Source organism: Pavona decussata, unplaced genomic scaffold, assembly GCF_977016875.1.
Source record: "Pavona decussata unplaced genomic scaffold, jaPavDecu1.1 SCAFFOLD_56, whole genome shotgun sequence".
Taxonomy (NCBI): domain Eukaryota; kingdom Metazoa; phylum Cnidaria; class Anthozoa; order Scleractinia; family Agariciidae; genus Pavona; species Pavona decussata.
Window position 1 is genome coordinate 1637595 of NW_028145478.1, and position 21339 is coordinate 1658933.

General features: G+C 38.4%; 1 protein-coding gene and 1 pseudogene across 1 annotated transcript in view; one reads left to right on the top strand and one right to left on the bottom strand.

Annotated features, from left to right (window-relative positions):
- Window positions 1-21339, top strand: part of LOC146480090 (uncharacterized) — a gene marked incomplete at its 3' end in the record, with an annotated part of 176502 nt that overhangs the window by 131058 nt on the left and 24105 nt on the right. Inside the window, exons 107-125 of the mRNA XM_085110092.1 lie at window positions 358-595; window positions 1135-1185; window positions 2450-2793; window positions 2908-3151; window positions 3784-3828; window positions 4235-4578; window positions 4693-4936; window positions 5575-5619; window positions 6016-6359; window positions 6474-6717; window positions 7351-7395; window positions 7792-8135; window positions 8250-8493; window positions 9126-9170; window positions 9573-9916; window positions 10031-10274; window positions 10898-10942; window positions 11333-11676; window positions 14621-14855. Of these exons, the coding sequence (XP_084966218.1) occupies window positions 358-595; window positions 1135-1185; window positions 2450-2793; window positions 2908-3151; window positions 3784-3828; window positions 4235-4578; window positions 4693-4936; window positions 5575-5619; window positions 6016-6359; window positions 6474-6717; window positions 7351-7395; window positions 7792-8135; window positions 8250-8493; window positions 9126-9170; window positions 9573-9916; window positions 10031-10274; window positions 10898-10942; window positions 11333-11676; window positions 14621-14855 (4033 nt within the window). The remainder of the gene's footprint in view (window positions 1-357; window positions 596-1134; window positions 1186-2449; window positions 2794-2907; window positions 3152-3783; window positions 3829-4234; window positions 4579-4692; window positions 4937-5574; window positions 5620-6015; window positions 6360-6473; window positions 6718-7350; window positions 7396-7791; window positions 8136-8249; window positions 8494-9125; window positions 9171-9572; window positions 9917-10030; window positions 10275-10897; window positions 10943-11332; window positions 11677-14620; window positions 14856-21339) is intronic.
- Window positions 18008-19771, bottom strand: LOC146480092 (zinc finger MYM-type protein 3-like; annotated as a pseudogene).

The following is a 21339-nucleotide window of genomic DNA, read 5'->3' on the forward strand; positions in this document are numbered from 1 at the left end:
CCCCTTGGTGTCTGTATTAACCGGTTTCTTTATACTTTTAACTTAACCCATGAAATTCTCACTAACCCAATCAGATTTTGCAGAAGAGGAAAGGTAATTTCACCCTCATCCCTCTCTAAGCGTTGTATTTTATTAACAATTGACTGGTGCATACAATTGAGGTTGGGTTTCTTTTTTCCTATTCTGTAAGCTTCTTCTCTGGTGAACAGGTGCCCCCAAAATTTCTGGTGCTTATTATTCAGATACCGATTTACCTATCCACATAGAGGTTTTCCCTGGAGAGATTCTCGTTGCTTGGTCTTATCTTTTATTTCATAAGTTCTTAGATGATTGATTCATTTACACTTTCTTGTGCAGGTTTTGATTCTTGTCACTGATGGAAAGCAAACTACTTCTATGCCTTACACTGAATTAACAGTAGCATCTCAAGGAATAAAAGACAAAGGAGTTTCGGTTTATGCTGTCGGAGTGGGCAAAGAACCAGATCTATCAGAGCTCCAGCAAATTGCCTCCACGCGAGAGAATGTCTTTTTATCTGAATCTTTCAAGAGAGTCATTGCTCTTGCCCCTCAAATACGAGGCAGACTATGTGACTGTAAGTCGTTTTTTCTTGGAAGTAATCCAGCTGTTAGTAATCAGTTGTCACAATTGTAGCTTCAAATGCAATTTTTTTTAGCTCAGGTCTGTAACGTGGTTGTATGGTCTTCATTTTGCGTATGAGCCTTCTAGATTTTCAGCGGCATCTGTCGGTACATATAGGGATTATAGGTTTCAGGGATGACAGTAATTTGAACCAAATGGCCACGTGTTTGTGCTTCACGCTGACGTGGGTAAACTGCCTTCTTGGTTTTTGTTCTTGTTTGTTTCCTCCGTTGATCCATGATATTAATGAAGGATAAGATCAGATTGTAATTCAACGCAAAAAAGTGGGCTTTGGGTATAGCTGATGAACATCAGTTTGATTTAAAACCGTGATCTTCTGCTGAGAACGATTTGTAAATATATCATCTTCTTAAAATATGAGCTGGAAAGTGCACATTGCAAGTTTATACATCAAAACAAGCTGTATAATAAATGTCAATAAGAATCAAAATGCATTAGGCTGACTTGAAACAATTGCATTTTCTCCCTTAGTGCCTTCATCAACAGTTACACCAACACCAACGCCTACGCCAACTTCTGCAGGTAAAAAGCAAACCATAATGATACGTTTAAGCATGACGGCTACTGGCATTCTGGTAACCCAGTAAAGGTCAGAAGAATAGAAAAAGACACACCCAACAATGTGTGATACGGGAAGGTCAATGCAGATTTTCCTTTTTTCGATGTGAACAGTCACATAATTTGTCATCTCATTAATTGCCACTTTATCATTGATCATTTACTACTTGATTTCGACTTTCGTTTGTTTATTTCTCTGTATCAGGTGGCATTCCATATTCTTGAAAGTTCCCACGCTCACTTAGGGTTTGTTTGTGCAGCCACGTAGATAAACCTTATGCATGTTCACAGGTCCAGGGCTGGGTGGAGTAACCCAACTTGTCTACTTCCATCCATGATTAACAATTATTCTTTTATTTTACTTCGGTAATAACGATTATTTAGTAGAGAATTTTGTTTCTTTTCTCTCTGTGCCATATGACACCAGGGCGGTTCCTCCTAATACAATGTCTTTTTTTGCAACTATTTGGGAAAAGCATATCTTAGCAAGGAATTTTAAATCCAACAAGAAAATTGGAGGTAACCACCTATTTTTCAGAGCTAATTAAGCAACAATAATTGTAGCATTTTTAAGATTTTGATCAGTTTGTATGGGAACAAAGGCATTTTATTCTAGATTAAGTATTCATCCAGTCAAGTTTGGAAAGAAGCGACCTTATCTTGAAGAGGCCATTTGATTTAGGATTTCAAGTGGTAGTGAAAGTCTTCAATTGAGAAGTTTGACGACTTTCCGGGAAAAAAAGGCAGGCGTGAAAGACCAAAGTCCCCACAAGGGTCTTGTGGGCTCTCAACAGGAGTTAACCCTATAACCTTCTAACTACTAGTTCGGATGTGCTACAGCTGAACTACAAGAGACTCGTATGGGTTAAGCCAACCTCTGCTTCAAATGTTAGTTGGTCTATATTGTAACCAGGGCCAAGTTTCATGTTTCCACTAGGCTCCCATGTTGAATTTCTACCAGGATTTGTAGTGGCACATTAACTTTATCAAGAAATACTGCGATTACTATGGAAAGCATATCGCGTATCTCTCTCCTTATAACAGTTTAGCTTCAACAAAGACGGATTAAGTGTAACAGCTAAAATATAAATTAAGCAGGGCATCAAAATAGGATCCACATTTTACTACAGATAAACAATCATCTTTCTTTGGAATAGCAATAATTTCTTCAAAGTTTTAAGTTAGTCACACAGCGCTACTTTCAACTCTTTTCCTTTTCTCCTAACAGAAGAAACATGCCCAATCCCTATGGACACAACCTTCATTATCGACGCTTCTGTTTGTGACGATCCTGGAAACTGGAATCGCGTGCTGAAATTTGTCCAAACTTTAGTCACCTTTTACGATGTGTCACCATCTGTTGGACGCATTGCCTTGATCACATTCAGCACTGATGCCACAGTGGACCTGAAGTTCAACACATTAACTGGAAACCTTCTGAATGGTGAAGAAGTCAACAGACGAGTTGGTCTCCTACAATGCCAGGGTGGTTCAAGGAGAATTGACAAAGCATTAGATCTGGCAGGCAAGGAAGTGTTGACTCCAGCTGGTGGAATGAGAGGTGTATCAAGTGTAAGCGAACTCTTAGCAAAGGTCTTATAGGTCTGGAAGCCTGGAAGTAGGTGATGATGATTTTGTTTGTATTACATTGATCAGTTTAATTTGTTTTCTTTTCGTGTTTTGTAGCCTGTTTTTGTGATCACAACTGGAAAGCAGTCGAAAGACCAAGGAACTCCTACGCCTCTTGATGTAGCCTCTTCTCGCCTCCAGAGTAAAGGAGCAGCCGTGTTCGTGTTGGGTATAGGAGAAGACGTTGACCCATCAGAACTCAACCAAATTGCTTCTGCTCCTAAGAACGTTTTTAGAGTAGATTCGTTTGCTGATTTGGATGAGAAATCGAACGAATATAAGAGAGGCATCTGTATACTAGGTATTGTTTGGGAACGTGGTGTGTTTGTTTTTGTTATTTGGTGTTTATATTATTCGTAGTGGATTATCCTTGGAGGGTAAATGGCCCGGAGTGAATTTCCAGAAACCTAACCTTGCTGATTCATGGACAATATTGACCTTTTTATATGCACGGCATTCATTTTCAAGCTGTTCTTTAATTTATATGATGCACATTTGTTTCCATTAACTGAAATATATAATTGACTCGTTGTGAGTTTAACAACAACTCATTTGTGTGTCCATTCATCAACAGTACGTTTTACGATTACCTTTAGTTATCAGATTCCTAAATTGACAATTGAGTACAGAATCACTTGGTCTTAATGTTTGCGAAAAGCGAGGCTTCTTTGAGATCTAATGTAACTTTTGGGAAAGGTATAGCTGCTCTTAGAATGAAATGTATGGTCCCAGTGCAGTGTTATCTCGCAATCCTTCCATTTTTGTTTGTACGTTTCCTCGTATTTGAAGCAGATCTCTTCATAATATCACACTTTTTTTTCTGTTTCGCTCACAGCAAATCTACTTTTGAACTACACTCTGAACTTAATCTTGTGTCCAGAAAATTTTTGTCTACCAAGGGTTTCGCTAACTATTATTTTTCTTCTTTGTCAGTACCAACTCTGCCAGTTACATCAAGTCCAACTCCAACTACAACTGGTTAGTAGCGACGGTTGAGTTATTTGAGCATCCTTTGACTGCAGTTACTCCACGTTCATGTAAATACCGTAACTGTAGTATACTGTTTTAATTAGCTGATTCAGACAAACTCTCTTAAACTTGGTTTGTTGTTTACTTGGCTCTCAACTTAAATATGTCTTTTTATTTATGCTGGCACATTCTTTATGGCTTTTCAGTTCAAGTTACTCTGAGTGTACCTAGAAAAGTATTTTAATAGTTATAATGCAATAAAGTCATTAAGTGTAATAGCTTAAGTAGGAAGCGATATCTCAGATGTGCGTTTAAGAGCGGACGCCACTCATTTTGATTTGGAGGAACAATAATTTATTCCAAGATTTTAGTTCAAGAAGTGGTTTGTTAAAGACTTTCCCTCTTTTTTCAACAGAAGAAACATGCCCAATCCCTATGGACACCACCTTCATTATCGACGCATCTGTTTGTGATGATCCCGGAAACTGGAATCGTGTGCTGAAATTTGTTCAAACTTTAGTCACCTTTTACGATGTGTCACCATCTGTTGGACGTATTGCCTTGATCACATTCAGCACTGATGCCACAGTTGACCTGAAGTTCAACACATTAACTGGAAATCTTCTGAATGGTGAAGAAGTCAACAGACGAGTTGGTCTCCTACAATGCCAGGGTGGTTCGAGGAGAATTGACAAAGCATTAGATCTGGCAGGCAAGGAAGTGTTGACTCCGGCTGGTGGAATGAGAGGTGTATCAAGTGTAAGCGAACTCTTAGCAAAAGTGTTATAGGTTTGGAAGTCTGGAAGTAGGTGATGATGGTTTCGTTTGTATTACATTGATCAGTTTAATTTGTTTTCTTTTCGTGTTTTGTAGCCTGTTTTTGTGATCACAACTGGAAAGCAGTCGAAAGACCAAGGAACTCCTACGCCTCTTGATGTAGCCTCTTCTCGCCTCCAGAGTAAAGGAGCAGCCGTGTTCGTGTTGGGTATAGGAGAAGACGTTGACCCATCAGAACTCAACCGAATTGCTTCTGCTCCTAAGAACGTTTTTAGAGTGGATTCGTTTGCTGATTTGGATGAGAAATCGAACGAATATAAGAGAGGCATCTGTATACTAGGTATTGTTTGGGAACGTGGTGTGCTTGTTTTTGTTACTTCGTGTTTATATTATTCGTTGAGCATTATACTCTGAGGGTAAATGGGCCGGAGTGAATGTCCAGAGACTTAACCTTCCTGATGCGTGGACAATATTGACCCTGTTATATGTACGGCATTCATTTTCGAGCTGTTCTTTACTTTATATGATGGAAATTTGTTTCCATTTACTGCAATATATTATTGACTCGTTGTGAGTTGGACAACAACCTATTTGTGTGGCCGTTCATCAATATTACGTTTTACGATTACCTTTAGTTATCAGATTGCTAAGTTGACAAATGAATACAGAATCACTTGGTCTTAATGTTAGCAAAACTGCGAGGTTTCTTTGAGATCTGATTTAACTTTTGGGAAAGGTATAGCTGCTCTTAGAATGAAATGTATGGTCCCAGTGCAGTGCTGCATGTATTTCGCAATCCTGCTATTTTTTCTTTTACGTTTCCTCTATTTGAAACAGATCTCTTTTTAATATCACACTTTTTTTTCTGTTTTCCTCACAGCAAATTTACTTTTGAACTACATTTTGAACTTAATCTTGTGTCTAGAAACGTTTTGTCTACCAAGGATTGCGCTAACTATTATTTTTCATCTTTGTCAGTGCCAACTGTGCCAGTTACATCAAGTCCAACTCCAACTACAACTGGTTAGTAGCGACGGTTGGGTTATTTGAGCATTTTTTGACTGCAGTTACTCCACGTACATGTAAATACCGTAACTGTGGTGTACTGTTTTAATTAGCGGATTTAGACAAACTTACTTCAACTCGGTTTGGTGTTTACTTGGCTCTCAACTTGAGTATGCTAGCACATACATGTACTTTATGGCTTTTTCAAGTTACTCTGAGTGTACCTAGGAAAGCATTTTAATAGTCATAATTCAATAAAGACTGATTAAGTGTGATAGCTTAAGTAGCAAATAAAATCTCAGATGTGCGTTTTAGTGCGGATGCCACTCATTTTCATTTGGAGAAACAATAATTTATTCCAAGATTTTAGTTCAAGAAGAGGTTTGTTAAAGACTTTCCCTCTTTTTTCAACAGAAGAAACATGCCCAATCCCTATGGACACCACCTTCATTATTGACGCATCTGTTTGTGATGATCCCGGAAACTGGAATCGTGTGCTGAAATTTGTTCAAACTTTAGTCACCTTTTACGATGTGTCACCATCTGTTGGACGCATTGCCTTGATCACATTCAGCACTGATGCCACAGTGGACCTGAAGTTCAACACATTAACTGGAAACCTTCTGAATGGTGAAGAAGTCAACAGACGCGTTGGTCTCCTACAATGCCAGGGTGGTTCAAGGAGAATTGACAAAGCATTAGATCTGGCAGGCAAGGAAGTGTTGACTCCGGCTGGTGGAATGAGAGGTGTATCAAGTGTAAGCGACCTCTTAGCAAAAGTGTTATAGGTTTGGAAGTCTGGAAGTAGGTGATGATGATTTTGTTCGTATTACATTGATCAGTTTAATTTGTTTTCTTTTCGTGTTTTGTAGCCTGTTTTTGTGATCACAACTGGAAAGCAGTCGAAAGACCAAGGAACTCCTACGCCTCTTGATGTAGCCTCTTCTCGCCTCCAGAGTAAAGGAGCAGCCGTGTTCGTGTTGGGTATAGGAGAAGACGTTGACCCATCAGAACTCAACCAAATTGCTTCTGCTCCTAAGAACGTTTTTAGAGTGGATTCGTTTGGTGATTTGGATGAGAAATCGAACGAATATAAGAGAGGCATCTGTATACTAGGTATTGTTTGGGAACGTGGTGTGTTTGTTTTTGTTATTTGGTGTTTATATTATTCGTAGTGGATTATCCTTGGAGGGTAAATGGCCCGGAGTGAATTTCCAGAAAGCTAACCTTCCTGATTCATGGACAATATTGACCTTTTTATATGCACGGCATTCATTTTCAAGCTGTTCTGTAGTTTATATGATGCACATTTGTTCCCATAAACTGCAATATAAAATTGACTCGATATGAGTTGGACAGCAATTCATTTGTGTGTCCATTCATCAACATAACGTTTTACGATTACTTTTAGTTATCAGATTGCTAAGTTGTCAATTGAGTACAGAATCACTTGGTCTTAATGTTAGCAAAACTGCGAGGTTTCTTTGAGATCTGATTTAACTTTTGGGAAAGGTATAGCTGCTCTTAAAATGAAATGTAGGCTTCCAGTGCAGTGTTATCTCGCAATCCTGCCATTTTTGCTTGTACGTTTCCTCGTATTTGAAGCAGATCTCTTCATAATATCACACTTTTTTTTCTGTTTTCCTCACAGCAAATCTACTTTTGAACTACATTTTGAACTTAATCTTGTGTCTAGAAAAGTTTTGTCTACCAAAGATTGCGCTAACTATTATTTTTCATCTTTGTCAGTGCCAACTGTGCCAGTTACATCAAGTCCAACTCCAACTACAGCTGGTTAGTAGCGACGGTTGTGTTATTTGAGCATCCTTTGACAGCGGTTACTCCGCGTACATGTAAATACCGTAACTGTGGTGTACTGTTTTAATTAGCGGATTTAGACAAACTTAATTCAACTCGGTTTGGTGTTTACTTGGCTCTCAACTTGAGTATTCTAGCACATAGATGTACTTTATGGCTTTTTCAAGTTACTCTGAGTGTACCTAGGAAAGCATTTTAATAGTCATAATTCAATAAAGACTGATTAAGTGTGATAGCTTAAGTAGCAAATAAAATCTCAGATGTGCGTTTTAGTGCGGATGCCACTCATTTTCATTTGGAGAAACAATAATTTATTCCAAGATTTTAGTTCAAGAAGAGGTTTGTTAAAGACTTTCCCTCTTTTTTCAACAGAAGAAACATGCCCAATCCCTATGGACACCACCTTCATTATCGACGCATCTGTTTGTGATGATCCCGGAAACTGGAATCGTGTGCTGAAATTTGTTCAAACTTTAGTCACCTTTTACGATGTGTCACCATCTGTTGGACGTATTGCCTTGATCACATTCAGCACTGATGCCACAGTGGACCTGAAATTCAACACATTAACTGGAAACCTTCTGAATGGTGAAGAAGTCAACAGACGAGTTGGTCTCCTACAATGCCAGGGTGGTTCGAGGAGAATTGACAAAGCATTAGATCTGGCAGGCAAGGAAGTGTTGACTCCGGCTGGTGGAATGAGAGGTGTATCAAGTGTAAGCGAACTCTTAGCAAAAGTGTTATAGGTTTGGAAGTCTGGAAGTAGGTGATGATGATTTTGTTTGTATTACATTGATCAGTTTAATTTGTTTTCTTTTCGTGTTTTGTAGCCTGTTTTTGTGATCACAACTGGAAAGCAGTCGAAAGACCAAGGAACTCCTTCGCCTCTTGATGTAGCCTCTTCTCGCCTCCAGAGTAAAGGAGCAGCCGTGTTCGTGTTGGGTATAGGAGAAGACGTTGACCCATCAGAACTCAACCAAATTGCTTCTGCTCCTAAGAACGTTTTTAGAGTGGATTCGTTTGGTGATTTGGATGAGAAATCGAACGAATATAAGAGAGGCATCTGTATACTAGGTATTGTTTGGGAACGTGGTGTGTTTGTTTTTGTTATTTGGTGTTTATATTATTCGTAGTGGATTATCCTTGGAGGGTAAATGGCCCGGAGTGAATTTCCAGAAAGCTAACCTTCCTGATTCATGGACAATATTGACCTTTTTATATGCACGGCATTCATTTTCAAGCTGTTCTTTAGTTTATATGATGCACATTTGTTCCCATAAACTGCAATATAAAATTGACTCGATATGAGTTGGACAGCAATTCATTTGTGTGTCCATTCATCAACATAACGTTTTACGATTACTTTTAGTTATCAGATTGCTAAGTTGTTAATTGAGTACAGAATCACTTGGTCTTAATGTTAGCAAAACTGCGAGGTTTCTTTGAGATCTGATTTAACTTTTGGGAAAGGTATAGCTGCTCTTAAAATGAAATGTAGGCTTCCAGTGCAGTGTTATCTCGCAATCCTGCCATTTTTGCTTGTACGTTTCCTCGTATTTGAAGCAGATCTCTTCATAATATCACACTTTTTTTCTGTTTTCCTCACAGCAAATCTACTTTTGAACTACATTTTGAACTTAATCTTGTGTCTAGAAAAGTTTTGTCTACCAAAGATTGCGCTAACTATTATTTTTCATCTTTGTCAGTGCCAACTGTGCCAGTTACATCAAGTCCAACTCCAACTACAGCTGGTTAGTAGCGACGGTTGTGTTATTTGAGCATCCTTTGACAGCGGTTACTCCGCGTACATGTAAATACCGTAACTGTGGTGTACTGTTTTAATTAGCTGATTCAGACCAACTTTCTTAAACTTGGTGTGGTGTTTACTTTGCTTCCAACTTGAATATGTCTTTTTATTTATGCTGGCACATTCTTTATGGCTTTTTCAAGTTACTCTGAGTGTACCTAGGAAAGCATTTTAATAGTTATAATTCAATAAAGTCATTAAGTGTAATAGCTTAGGTAGGAAGCGATATCTCAGATGTGCGTTTTAGAACGGACACCACTCATTTTCATTTGGAGGAACAATAATTTATTCCAAGATTTTAGTTCAAGAAGAGGTTTGTTAAAGACTTTCCCTCTTTTTTCAACAGAAGAAACATGCCCAATCCCTATGGACACCACCTTCATTATCGACGCATCTGTTTGTGATGATCCCGGAAACTGGAATCGTGTGCTGAAATTTGTTCAAACTTTAGTCACCTTTTACGATGTGTCACCATCTGTTGGACGTATTGCCTTGATCACATTCAGCACTGATGCCACAGTGGACCTGAAATTCAACACATTAACTGGAAACCTTCTGAATGGTGAAGAAGTCAACAGACGAGTTGGTCTCCTACAATGCCAGGGTGGTTCGAGGAGAATTGACAAAGCATTAGATCTGGCAGGCAAGGAAGTGTTGACTCCGGCTGGTGGAATGAGAGGTGTATCAAGTGTAAGCGAACTCTTAGCAAAAGTGTTATAGGTTTGGAAGTCTGGAAGTAGGTGATGATGATTTTGTTTGTATTACATTGATCAGTTTAATTTGTTTTCTTTTCGTGTTTTGTAGCCTGTTTTTGTGATCACAACTGGAAAGCAGTCGAAAGACCAAGGAACTCTTACGCCTCTTGATGTAGCCTCTTCTCGCCTCCAGAGTAAAGGAGCAGCCGTGTTCGTGTTGGGTATAGGAGAAGACGTTGACCCATCAGAACTCAACCAAATTGCTTCTTCTCCTAAGAACGTTTTTAGAGTGAATTCGTTTGGTGATTTGGATGAGAAATCGAACGAATATAAGAGAGGCATCTGTATACTAGGTATTGTTTGGGAATGTGGTTGGTTTACTTTTGTTACTCTGTGTTTATATCATATATTGAGCATTATCCATGGAGGATAATTTGGCCACGGTGAATATTCAAAGACCTATAACCCTCAACAGCCATGGAGAGTTTACCTTTTTATATATAGGTATTCTCTTTTTAGCTGTTGTTTGACTTACGTGATGGGCATTAGTTTGTACTTTCTGGATATGGGAAATTTAGTTTTTATTTGTTTTGACTTGGATAATTACTCACTTGTCTGTTCATTTGTAAATAGCATATTTTACGGTTACTTTTAAGTGTGAGTTTCAAGTTGAAAAGAGAGTACGGAATGTGTTATTCTTTACATAGTTGGCAAAAGTTTGAGTTTTCTTTGAGATCGGATTTAAATTTCAGGAAATATAAAAAAATGAAGAGTATAGCTTCAGTGTTATCCTGCATTCCTCACATATCTTTGCTTCTACCTTTATTCTCAAATTTGAAGCAAATCTCGTCTAAAAATCACTTTTTTCTGTTTTTGTCAATTCAATTCAACTGGTAAATTTTGTTTTCCAGTTAATCTTGTGTCCAGTAATATTTTGCGTACCGAGAACTGCCCTTACTATTTTCTTCTTTGTCAGGGCCAGCTCCACTAGTTACAGCAAGTCCAACTCCAACTTCAACTGGTTAGTAGCCACGGTTATGTTATTTTAGCCTCCTTTGACTGTCGTTACTCCACAAGATGTTCTATACCTAAATTCTGTCACTGTGGTTTACATTTGCTGATTGAGACAAGCTCTCTTTGAAACTTGGTTTAGTGTTTACTTGGCTCTCAAATTGAATATTTCTTCTAGGATTTGTGCTGGCACATACTTTATAACTTTTTTAAGGTATTCTGAGTATCACATGTAACTCTTAACTAGTTTTCTTTGAACAGCTTTTAAAGTAGCAAGCAATAGGTGAGGTGCACAATTTAGTGCGGAGGAACGATCATTTTCATCTAGAGAAAATACATTAATTTCAAGTTTTAATTGATCAAGTAGAGGATAAAAGACTTTTTTCTTTTTCCTCAACAGAAGAAACATGTCCAATACCCATGGACACAACCTTCATTATTGATGCATCTGTTTGTGACGATCCTGGAAACTGGAATCGCGTGCTGAAGTTTGTTCAAACTTTAGTCACCTTTTTCGATGTGTCACCATCTGTTGGGCGCATTGCCTTAATCCCATTCGGCACTGATGCCACAGTGGTGCTCAAGTTCAACACATTAACTGGAAACCTTCTGAATGGTGAAGAAGTCAATAGGCGAGTTGGTCTCCTACGATGCCAGGGTGGTTCAAGGCGAATTGACAAAGCATTAGATCTGGCAGACAAGGAAGTGTTAACTTCTGCTGGTGGAATGAGAGGTGTATCAAGGGTAAATTAATTGTTGACTATACCTACGAGTAATAGTACTGGTAATGTTTTCAAGACAAACATTTAAATAGAAGATTTCTATGTCAGCATGGCTGGTTTAAATGGAGCCCTGCATTGAGGTGAAGTTAATCTTAATCCTGTTTGCAACAACGCCTCTTACCTAACTAGTTGCAGAAAATTGCTTGGTCAGAAAGAGGATGAAACTGAAGTGATTTATGTCTACAGAAGTTCTTTAAGGCACTATCTTCTCGAAAGAGGGTAGACTTAGACTTAGGAAATCTCGACGAAGTTGGAGACGAGGCCATGTTTTGTAAAGCTCATTGTTGTTAACCGAGCAACGTTTGATAATGCATGCAGAGCGCCTACACAGTCCATATAGGTAGTACTGACACTGTTTACCACAATTGAGTCACAGCATTGTACAATGTAAGACAGGTTGATGGAAGCATCGTCTTATGTGCCTTCTACGGCATGTGTAGGCAGTAGCCGAGAAGAGATCTTTTTCCCCATGTGCTTATGTGCTTCTTTCATGAAAGTGTAGGGTCCATTTGATACCAAGATGTTTAAGGTGGTCCACCACTATCTATTGGAGCAGAGGGTCGCTTCATTGAAGACACATATAATCTTAAATTTTACTTTAAATTAAACACAGCTTTAACATGTAGGTGAAAAGAAATAAGTGATTATGAGATACGGGCACTACAAAAAATCCCTGATGTTTAAAGAAAAGCAATTTTTTTTCGTGAAACAAAGTCTAAAAAATATACCTTATTTCTAAGTAAGAGCAATAAGTTCTTTGACTTCAAGGTTATCTGTGAGCACGTTTCCACAAAATCGGATGGACAGAAAGTTTTGGACCATCCATTGAATGTTGAATTTTGACTGGTGGTCATAGCCCCTATTAGTTTTAAGTGTGGTACTTCCGTACTCTCCTAGACAAAGCATGATTTGCAACCAAAAAATCACCGATTTGTTTTCCTTTATTGTAAAGTATGATAAAACTTAACGTATGTGCAAACGGCTCTCCTAGTTTCAGGTGTGTATCTTTGACTGAGATCGGTGTATTTGGGTTGACAATTAACATTTAACAACTTCACGTCGTCCATTTTATCTATGCTTTCAAAACTCTTCGTGTTACCGTAGTTTGTTCAAACCCGACAGAAAGGAGTAAAACACAAACAAACAGGATGTTTAATGGGTCAACGATGCTTGTTTCGTAAGTGGCAAGCAAATTCAGCAACAATATCTCTTAGTATCGCGATTCCCCTATAGTTCTGTCTTATGTGAGAGACGTCCATATCACGCCGTATTGCCATGTCACTTTGCCGGTGTGTGATTGGTTCGCAAATTGTAATTGACATTTTGACACTAAGCTGGGTTGCTCACGTACACATCAAATTCGAAATGTTCTGTCAAAACACTAGCCTGACTGGTCAAAACTGACTGTGACTGGCATCACTATATTCAAATGGCTTTCCAAATTCTCAGAGTTGATTGAATTTTCGGTTTAATTGAAAACGGACTTCAGTGCTCTGATTTCACACAATTTTCTTCAAATTTCCCTGTTCGCTGGAAATCATAACTACAAATGGTATTTTTTACGACACGTTTTAATTCCTTTTAATAGAAATCGACAATTTTAAGTTATGTGTTGATTAAATTTTCAAAAGTAAACTTCAAAACAACTTTCAAAACAATCATGCGTTTCTCTGATAGTCTCAAGCTTAAGTCGTGTAAATTCATTTTTCCATTAATAGAGGCAATGACACCTTAACTTTGTCATGAAATGGAAAGTCACTTGTCGTTTGGGAAATTAATGTAAATCTGGCAAGAGTTCAAAGTGGAACACTAAGTTGAAAAGATTGGAGATCAGCTGCAGGTGCTTGGCGCTCGTCGCATATAGTTGTGGCCGTACTCTTGTAGACAGCTGTATCTGTAGAGCACCTTGCCGGTTCAAACATTTCCTTCTGTATTTTTTGAGAAAGAAGTGTTTCAGCTGGTCGGAAGCGTTGGTTTTGTTGATGCTTGTCAACTCCCATGTCTTGCCATGTCAATCGTTGTACCACGCTTGAAGGCGACGAACAGCACTCTCAGTTCCTTTGACAGTGTTCTTCGTGACCTGCTTTCTCTGGAACTCTTCAATCTTCTCGTCGTCTAAGATTACAATACTACTTTTTTTACTCGGCTCAGTCTGGGCTCAGCTTTGTTAGTTTTTGGCTCGCTATCTTAATTCAGCGACTCTCCTGTTTCGGTTCCGGCATCGATGTTCTCAAACAACTCTTTGAAAAAAGTACCGCAAATATCAAAATTTGGTATTTCGCCCGATTCACCACCACAGGAAACGATATGGGTCGTCGATAACTCTTCCATTGAATTTCCGCGTTTTTTCTGTTACAATTAAACGATTTTAGACACGAAAAATAACGAAATTGCCGGTAAATTTCAAATATTCCGTGATGAAATTTGTTTGCGCGTGAAAAATTTTACCATGAAAATGTTTGCAGGTGGTAAGAGTATACATTTTGACCCGGCGCGAAATGATTTCTTTACAGTTTTACTTGTCCTTAATAGTGAGGGAATCACGACACAAAACTAATTGCGATTTTGAGACGGCGATACCGCATTATATTGACGGCATTGGCAGAAAATATGTTCCGTATTGAGCTCCGTCGCTATGTGACTCTGCCCAATACGGAATATATTTTCTCCCAACTAGCCGTCAATATAATGCGGTATTGCCGTTTCAAAATCGCAATTAGTTTATAGTATTCTGAAACTATGCCATGTGCACATACAGATTTGCGCACATACCTAGAGATTATGGTTTCCTTACGGAGTCCGCAACCATTACACACCAGCTTTTTTCAAAATAGAAATCGGAAGATCGTATTTTCTTGCATTATAGCTTCTTAGTTTTGTATTTTTCGTTTTGTTTTTTGTTACAGCCTGTTCTCGTAATCACATCCGCAAAGCAAACAACAGACCAAAATCTTGATGAGGCCCTGTCTCGCCTCCAGAGTAAAGGAGCAGCCGTGTTCGTGTTGGGAATAGGGAATGGGGTTGATCCTGCAGAGCTCAACCAAATTGCTTCTGGGCCTGAAAATGTGTTTACAGTGGACTCTTTCGAAGACTTGGATGAAAAAGCAAATGAAATCAAGAGAGGCATCTGTGTACTTCGTAGTATGTATTGATGTTCTATTCTGTATGTCAACTACATCTGATTGTGTTACTTTCATTACTTTTCAGCGTAAGCAGTATAGGCAAAGCACCTCTTTCATACATTTCCTATATCCTTTTTTAAAAATTACCTCTATATTAACGTTATTGAATGGAGGTAATTGTTTATCCTTGTTACAATTCAAACTAGCAGTGTTAAATACTTACACGAAGTACTGTGATTAACTGGTGACTAATTGCCATCCTTTTTTTTTTTCTGTTTGTCTTTGAATTGTGTGTCAACTAAGTTTTGTTGTTTTCTCTCTCTTTACATGATTAATCACTGCGATATGAACTTCTATTGTCTGTACCTTGACTGATTTAGAGATTATTATAGCTTTTTCCTTACTCAGTTTAAGATAATTGAACATCACTGGGTTACTTGCTGTTGTATTTAGTTTTCCAGTCCTGTTTTGTAAGTTATTGCAGCCCGCACAGACCATCCATCCTAATTCTGTCCTGAGAACTCCACTTTGAGATTTCTGGTTATTTAGATGGTTGTTTGTTAGCAGTAGCCAGGTCCCTGTGCTTTAAAATTGTTTTTCGATTGGCCTGGTTGGTAAGAACCATTACTTGAGCCCTCTTCGGTGTAACAGTACTGCAAGATTTTAACCAGAACAGAAAGAATGACGTAATATTCTCGTAGAACAAGATTTTACAGAAATGTGAAATTGAGTGCAGAAAGTTGAAATTAAAAATGATTGACAGGATCGTAAATTTGCAACTTGGCTGCCTCAAAACAAAATGGCAAACAGATTTGAAGAGAGTAACCGCAATTAATTGAGAGTTTAAATAATCAAAGGCCCCTGTTAGCCAACTCGTGAATGCAGAAGTGAATAATGGTAACCGTAAAGCAGTACTCGCATCAAACTATGCTTCAAGGATTTGTGGACACCATTAAACAATTAAATTACACACGCACTCTTATTCCTTCTGATACGCGATGCAACACAAAGGTGGATGTGTGTGTTCTTTTGGTGGTTTTGCGTGGTTGCCAATCGATAAAAAAGCGTCCAGGTTTTCTTCCAAGAACCTCCGTAATTTTTTTTCCTCGTGTCGTGTTGTTGCCGAATGAAACTTGATACATGTGAACGACTTTGGTTGCCTAGCACGTGACCTAAATCTTCCTGTTTTCAGCATGGTGATATTCCTTTCTACGTTCAAACGAAAATTCTGTCACGTTTTATATCAGAAGAAGCTTTCAATCTTGCTAACGTTGCTATTTTGGCTTTATATTCGCTATGCATTAGCAAATTTTCAGTGTTTACATTTGTTCTGTTGAATCGATCTTATCGCTCACACTGGACCCCGAATGAAATTTATTGCGGCTTCTGTCTGGGCGAATTTCATCCGTTAGTTGCGAGAACATGTATATGTTTACATAATGCACAGTTGTCACGTTTGATCAGTAAAAATAGAAAAACGCAAAAAGATTTCCTAAATAAAATTTTTCAGATAGGTCTTTTTATAGGCCTAAGAAGCAAAAGCATATAATTTTCACCGCGAGGCGCCTTGCAAACGATTTGAAGTCAATTTTGAAGCGAACTTTTTCGTGCACGTTTTTCAAACATTTCGTAAAAACTCTTCGGAATACGAAAAATCGGTCTATTGAAATAGTATTTCAGTACAAATTCACAATCGAACCTGTAATTATTTGTGTGTTGTATTCCTAGAGGCACTGGAACATTACCAAGGAACTCCGCAGATAAAAAGTTGATTTGAGATCCGCCCGTTCATCAGGCTAATAAAACCACAAATCGAGCAAAACTTGCCTTTGCCGTTAATGCTTGATCTCCGCTGTTGAAACTGTCTAGCATCCCTTAGAAGTTCATCTTTCGATTCACCGTTTCCATGAGGTGTGTTTCCCAATTCGCTAATTTCGACCAGCGCCATACATTACGATCACTCATTTACTGCGCATGCCTGAAAGGTAACAACCCACCAATCAAGTGAAAACCTCATCATGGCTATAACTCGTTCATTGCTCATGCGCGCATTCACGATTTAAAAATGAAAAAATAAATAAACTCAACAAAGTACAAACCAAATTGTCCAGTATTTTCAGCAACAATGAGTAAAAAAGACGCCTAAGACCATACGAGCCTGACAGTCTTAGCACAGCAATTGACCGTTACCTAAGAGCTCAAAGTTAAAGATTTCCATACCGGCTTGGATGAAAACAACATGGAGTACGTTGAATTGATTGAGAACCCGACTAAAACGCGCCAATCTGGACTGTCTGCAAAACCCCGGCTCCTCAAATCAATCAATCCTGAGATTGATTTCAGACTTCTTTTGGCATTCACTTAAAATTTTGCGTGTGATTTGAAAACTTGCTTTTAAGAGAGATGGCATTTTCGGCATGTTTTTCGTACGTATGAACATGTATGTCAATCCAGTTTGTCATCTTTGAAACCAATCAAATACATGCATGTAGGTGGAGCATTTGCTCACAGACACGAAATAAACGAAAGCTCAATTGAAATTTTTGTTGCATTAATAAGTAATCCCATGATTTTTCTCGTGCAATTTGGAATAAATGAGCACTTGTAAAATTTTCATAGCCTTTGAAAAGTTTACTTGTGCTCATTTATTCCAAATTGGACTCGGAATCATGTGATTACGTGTACAAAGTTGAAATACAAGTCAAACACTCTAGTATTTTCACTCATTTTTGTTTACAGAACTTTGCTTTTCTTCCTGAGATATTAGCCGGAGAAAACGCACAGTGCAAATTACGAGTATGTAATTAACATGCCGGCACAAATGTGGTGTTTTTTGGCGGCCTCTAAGACGAAGGTTATGACCAGAAATATGACTAGTTGAAATACAAAAATAAATTGTGTTGTAGTAACCAAGAGAAATTTTTTCCATTAACATTCTCAAACTCATTAATAATTCATCAATTTACAAACCAATCAGGATACGCCAATTTGGCCACATGTGTGTGTTTAGAAACCCCGATGAAACACTGGACAGAGGTTTTTCCCCTATACTTTGATGAAATATCAAACCCTAGAGCTTGATAAAATGTCAAACCCCACTGATGGAGAATTTATCCTAATTTAAATGTTAATGCCACAACACCAACATGAATTGGCAAGCTTTATTAATACTTAAAAGACAATTACAGAATGTCCAAAACCAACTGCCACTGTGATATTTCTATGTTCACCCCCGTGAAGACCGAATAACTTTCCGTTGTAATAATATGCAAAGATTTAGCTGAATGACAACCCAAAAGTCCCATTTCCCAGAACTTGCTTTCTTCTTCCTCTGTTACCGGCAACTTTTCCGCCTTCTTATTCTGAAGAGCGACTCGTTCCCTCGTTGCGTCCTTCATTTCAGCATCAAGCACTGTTCGGAAAATAACAAACCTAGAAAATAGAAACAAAATTCATTGTAGTACTACCAAGAACTTTAACTGCGTAATTTAAACACTATGCGCGTGCTTTGATTGAAATCACCAAGTCATACCTCTTGTCAGATGTACTCAGTGGATTTATATCCTCACCCGGTTTCTTCTCTGCGAGAAAGCGACGAATACCAGCAACAATGCCGTACAAGGTTCTCGGAGGGTAACGTTCTTTTGAGGGCTTTGCGACCTCTTGGACAAATTTCGTAAGCCAATAATTCACAGACAACGCATTCATCTCCACCAGAGGTGTTTCCAACGACTCAACTTGATGAAAATCGTAGCTTTTGAATAAACCAACGAACTCGACAATGGGTACTTTTACCAGACGCTGCCTTTGCCACTCCTCGAAGATTCCAGAGGCCCATTTATTTTTGTGCTGAATGGACTTGGGTACCGCGTTTTTAACCAGAATAACCTCTTCTTCGGCTGTTTTGGCTTCCCGAAAATGTGACAACGCCATATCTTTTTAAGAATGACCGAATTGAGACCAAGGGATGTATATGTGTTCCACTTTAAACAATGACGGTCTTCAGGGACTTGTGACACTGCTAAAATATTTGACAACAAAGGCCAATAACTACTGAAAAACAACACTAAAAAAAGTAATTTATATTCCGCGTACGATGCCAAAATCGGTGAGATTTTTTTCATTGTTCTTGGTTACTGATGCACGATTGAGAAGCAATTTCAAAAACTCGTGCTTCGTGTTTCATCGGGGTTTCCAAACACTCGAAAACAATAAATTTTCTCGTGTTTGGAAACCCCGATGAAACACTCGCACTCGTTTTTGGAATACTACATAATAAATGCAAAATGAGGGTAGTGGGTTGAGCGGCGTTCCACGGTCAAACGTGCTGAGTTCAATTCTCAGTACTTGGCAGAAAAGGTCTTTTTTTTTTTCGTGTGCTTTTGAGGCGTAATCACTATTTGATGGCATTTTAAAATGGGAATAATAGTATAACGGTGAAAATAGGACTTGGTATATCTCTAACAGCCTTGTATTAGATCTCTAGATATTTCATAAAAATAAGGGCAACAACGTCCCTTCAAACAATATGCACCTCATCAACTACAAGAAGCCAAACCATTATACAATACAGTTAAGGCCTCTTCATGTGGCAGCGCTTCACTTCCAATCTGGAACCTCTAGTTCTTAATTCTTTAGTATTACTTGTTTGGATTAGCCAGGGCTATTCTGTCTTCAGTATCGTCTTTGTAAATGCCTTGAAGTTAAGAAAATAAAGGAAAATAAATAAGTTTGTGTTAGATGTAATGTAATGTGATGTGACACTTTTTAAACACGGAGACTCATTAGTTTAGCTTAAAAAATATATACATATATTAAAAAATGCCTACAACTGTTTTACAAGATAGCCGTGTGGGAATCCGAAAGATAGAAGTTGACATCTTCAATAGTAAGAAACTTAGTAAATACTGTTATCGTCTAACACCATCGACAACACCAACAGCAGTACCAACCACTTCAGGAACACCAACACCAACCCTAGTACCAACAACGTTACCAACACCAACACCAACAGCAGAACCAGCAACTTTACCAGCACCAACAAGTAAGTGAGCTTGTTTTTATTTTTGTCTTCAATTAATTTTAGCTTGAAATGTTCAGAAGACACATAGATCTACACCGGGAACTTTTGGGGCTATCTAAATGTTGAATATGACATGGATCCTGGTGGCTTCAAAATTAAACCAAAGTACAGGAAGATGAGTGCGTTTTGCATCATCCGATCCCTCCTACTGAAAGTTCTGAATGTCATAAATATGAAATGATTGGGAAGCCATTCCTTTAGATAATTCATCTTGTTTCAGCTCTGCTCGTTCGATAATCAGGCAAATCATGTGCATGTAAGGTTTGACTGAATTTCCCTTGCGGTGTATAGGTAAACTGTAGTGCATGTTTTTGGTCTTTTTGTTCGCTTGACATGTCCATGTCGTTCTAAGGAACATAAGGCTGAGTTGTAGACACGCTTGCCATTTCTTCTAGATATTGCTTAAAGGTTGAAGCAAAGACCCAACAATGTAAATCTTGTCATGGACCTGTTTGACTGTTATCTATTTTCTGTGACCCGGGTTTCTGTCTGTCGGTGTGTTTTTGCTTTTACTGTAAAAATACCAACCCGTCATGGCTAAGATAGAGATTTAAACATGGTGACAGCACAGTTAAAATTATGCAAGTTAAACTTAGTAATCAGAGCAAACAAAGACTTGACCGTGGTAACCAGAGGTAATTGGGTTCTAAATTGTGATATATGTCAGAGATAAGCAACCTGATGGTAGATTCATACTGTTCGTGGTTCTGACACATGCTTGTATTTTACTAGCCATTGTCTCGTTTTTGTGCAGCCTGTAAGGCTACGGTAGATTTGGCATTCATTGTGGATTCGTCAGGAAGTATTGGTCGTAGAAGATGGCCGCAGATGTTAAATTTCGTGAAAGGCGTCATTAACAAATTCAATGTTGGACCAGATGGCACTCGTGTAGCTGTGATTGCCTACAGTACGAGTCCGAAAGTTGAATTCACCTTTAATACCCTGTCTGGTGCAGACATTACAGAAGAGGAGTATGGAAAACTCATTGATCGCATACGTCTTCAGAGAGGCTTTACTTACATTGACAAAGCTCTGAAAATGGCTGATGAGCAATTGTTTATTACAAGTGCTGGAATGAGGCCTGCAGTTCCAAAGGTATGAAATAAGAATACTTGTTTTTTTCTTTTAACCCAGAGGCTGCGAGTTTTGATGTAAAGAATAAATTCATCACGTTTAGTGACAGAGTAAATGTTAGTTGTTTTGTTTCCAAGTTGTGCACAATTTTTAAGAGTTGACTGTGACACTGACATTTAACAAAACAACCTTATTCGTCCATGGTCTACATTATTTCAGTAGACGGTAGGAGAGGCCCCTATCAAATACACGAATATGGTTTTGTGTGTTTGCTGATTTGCTGGTTTGATTTCCTGACCGTAACATGGATATATTTTCCAATTACGATCATTTCGTTGCCTACCAT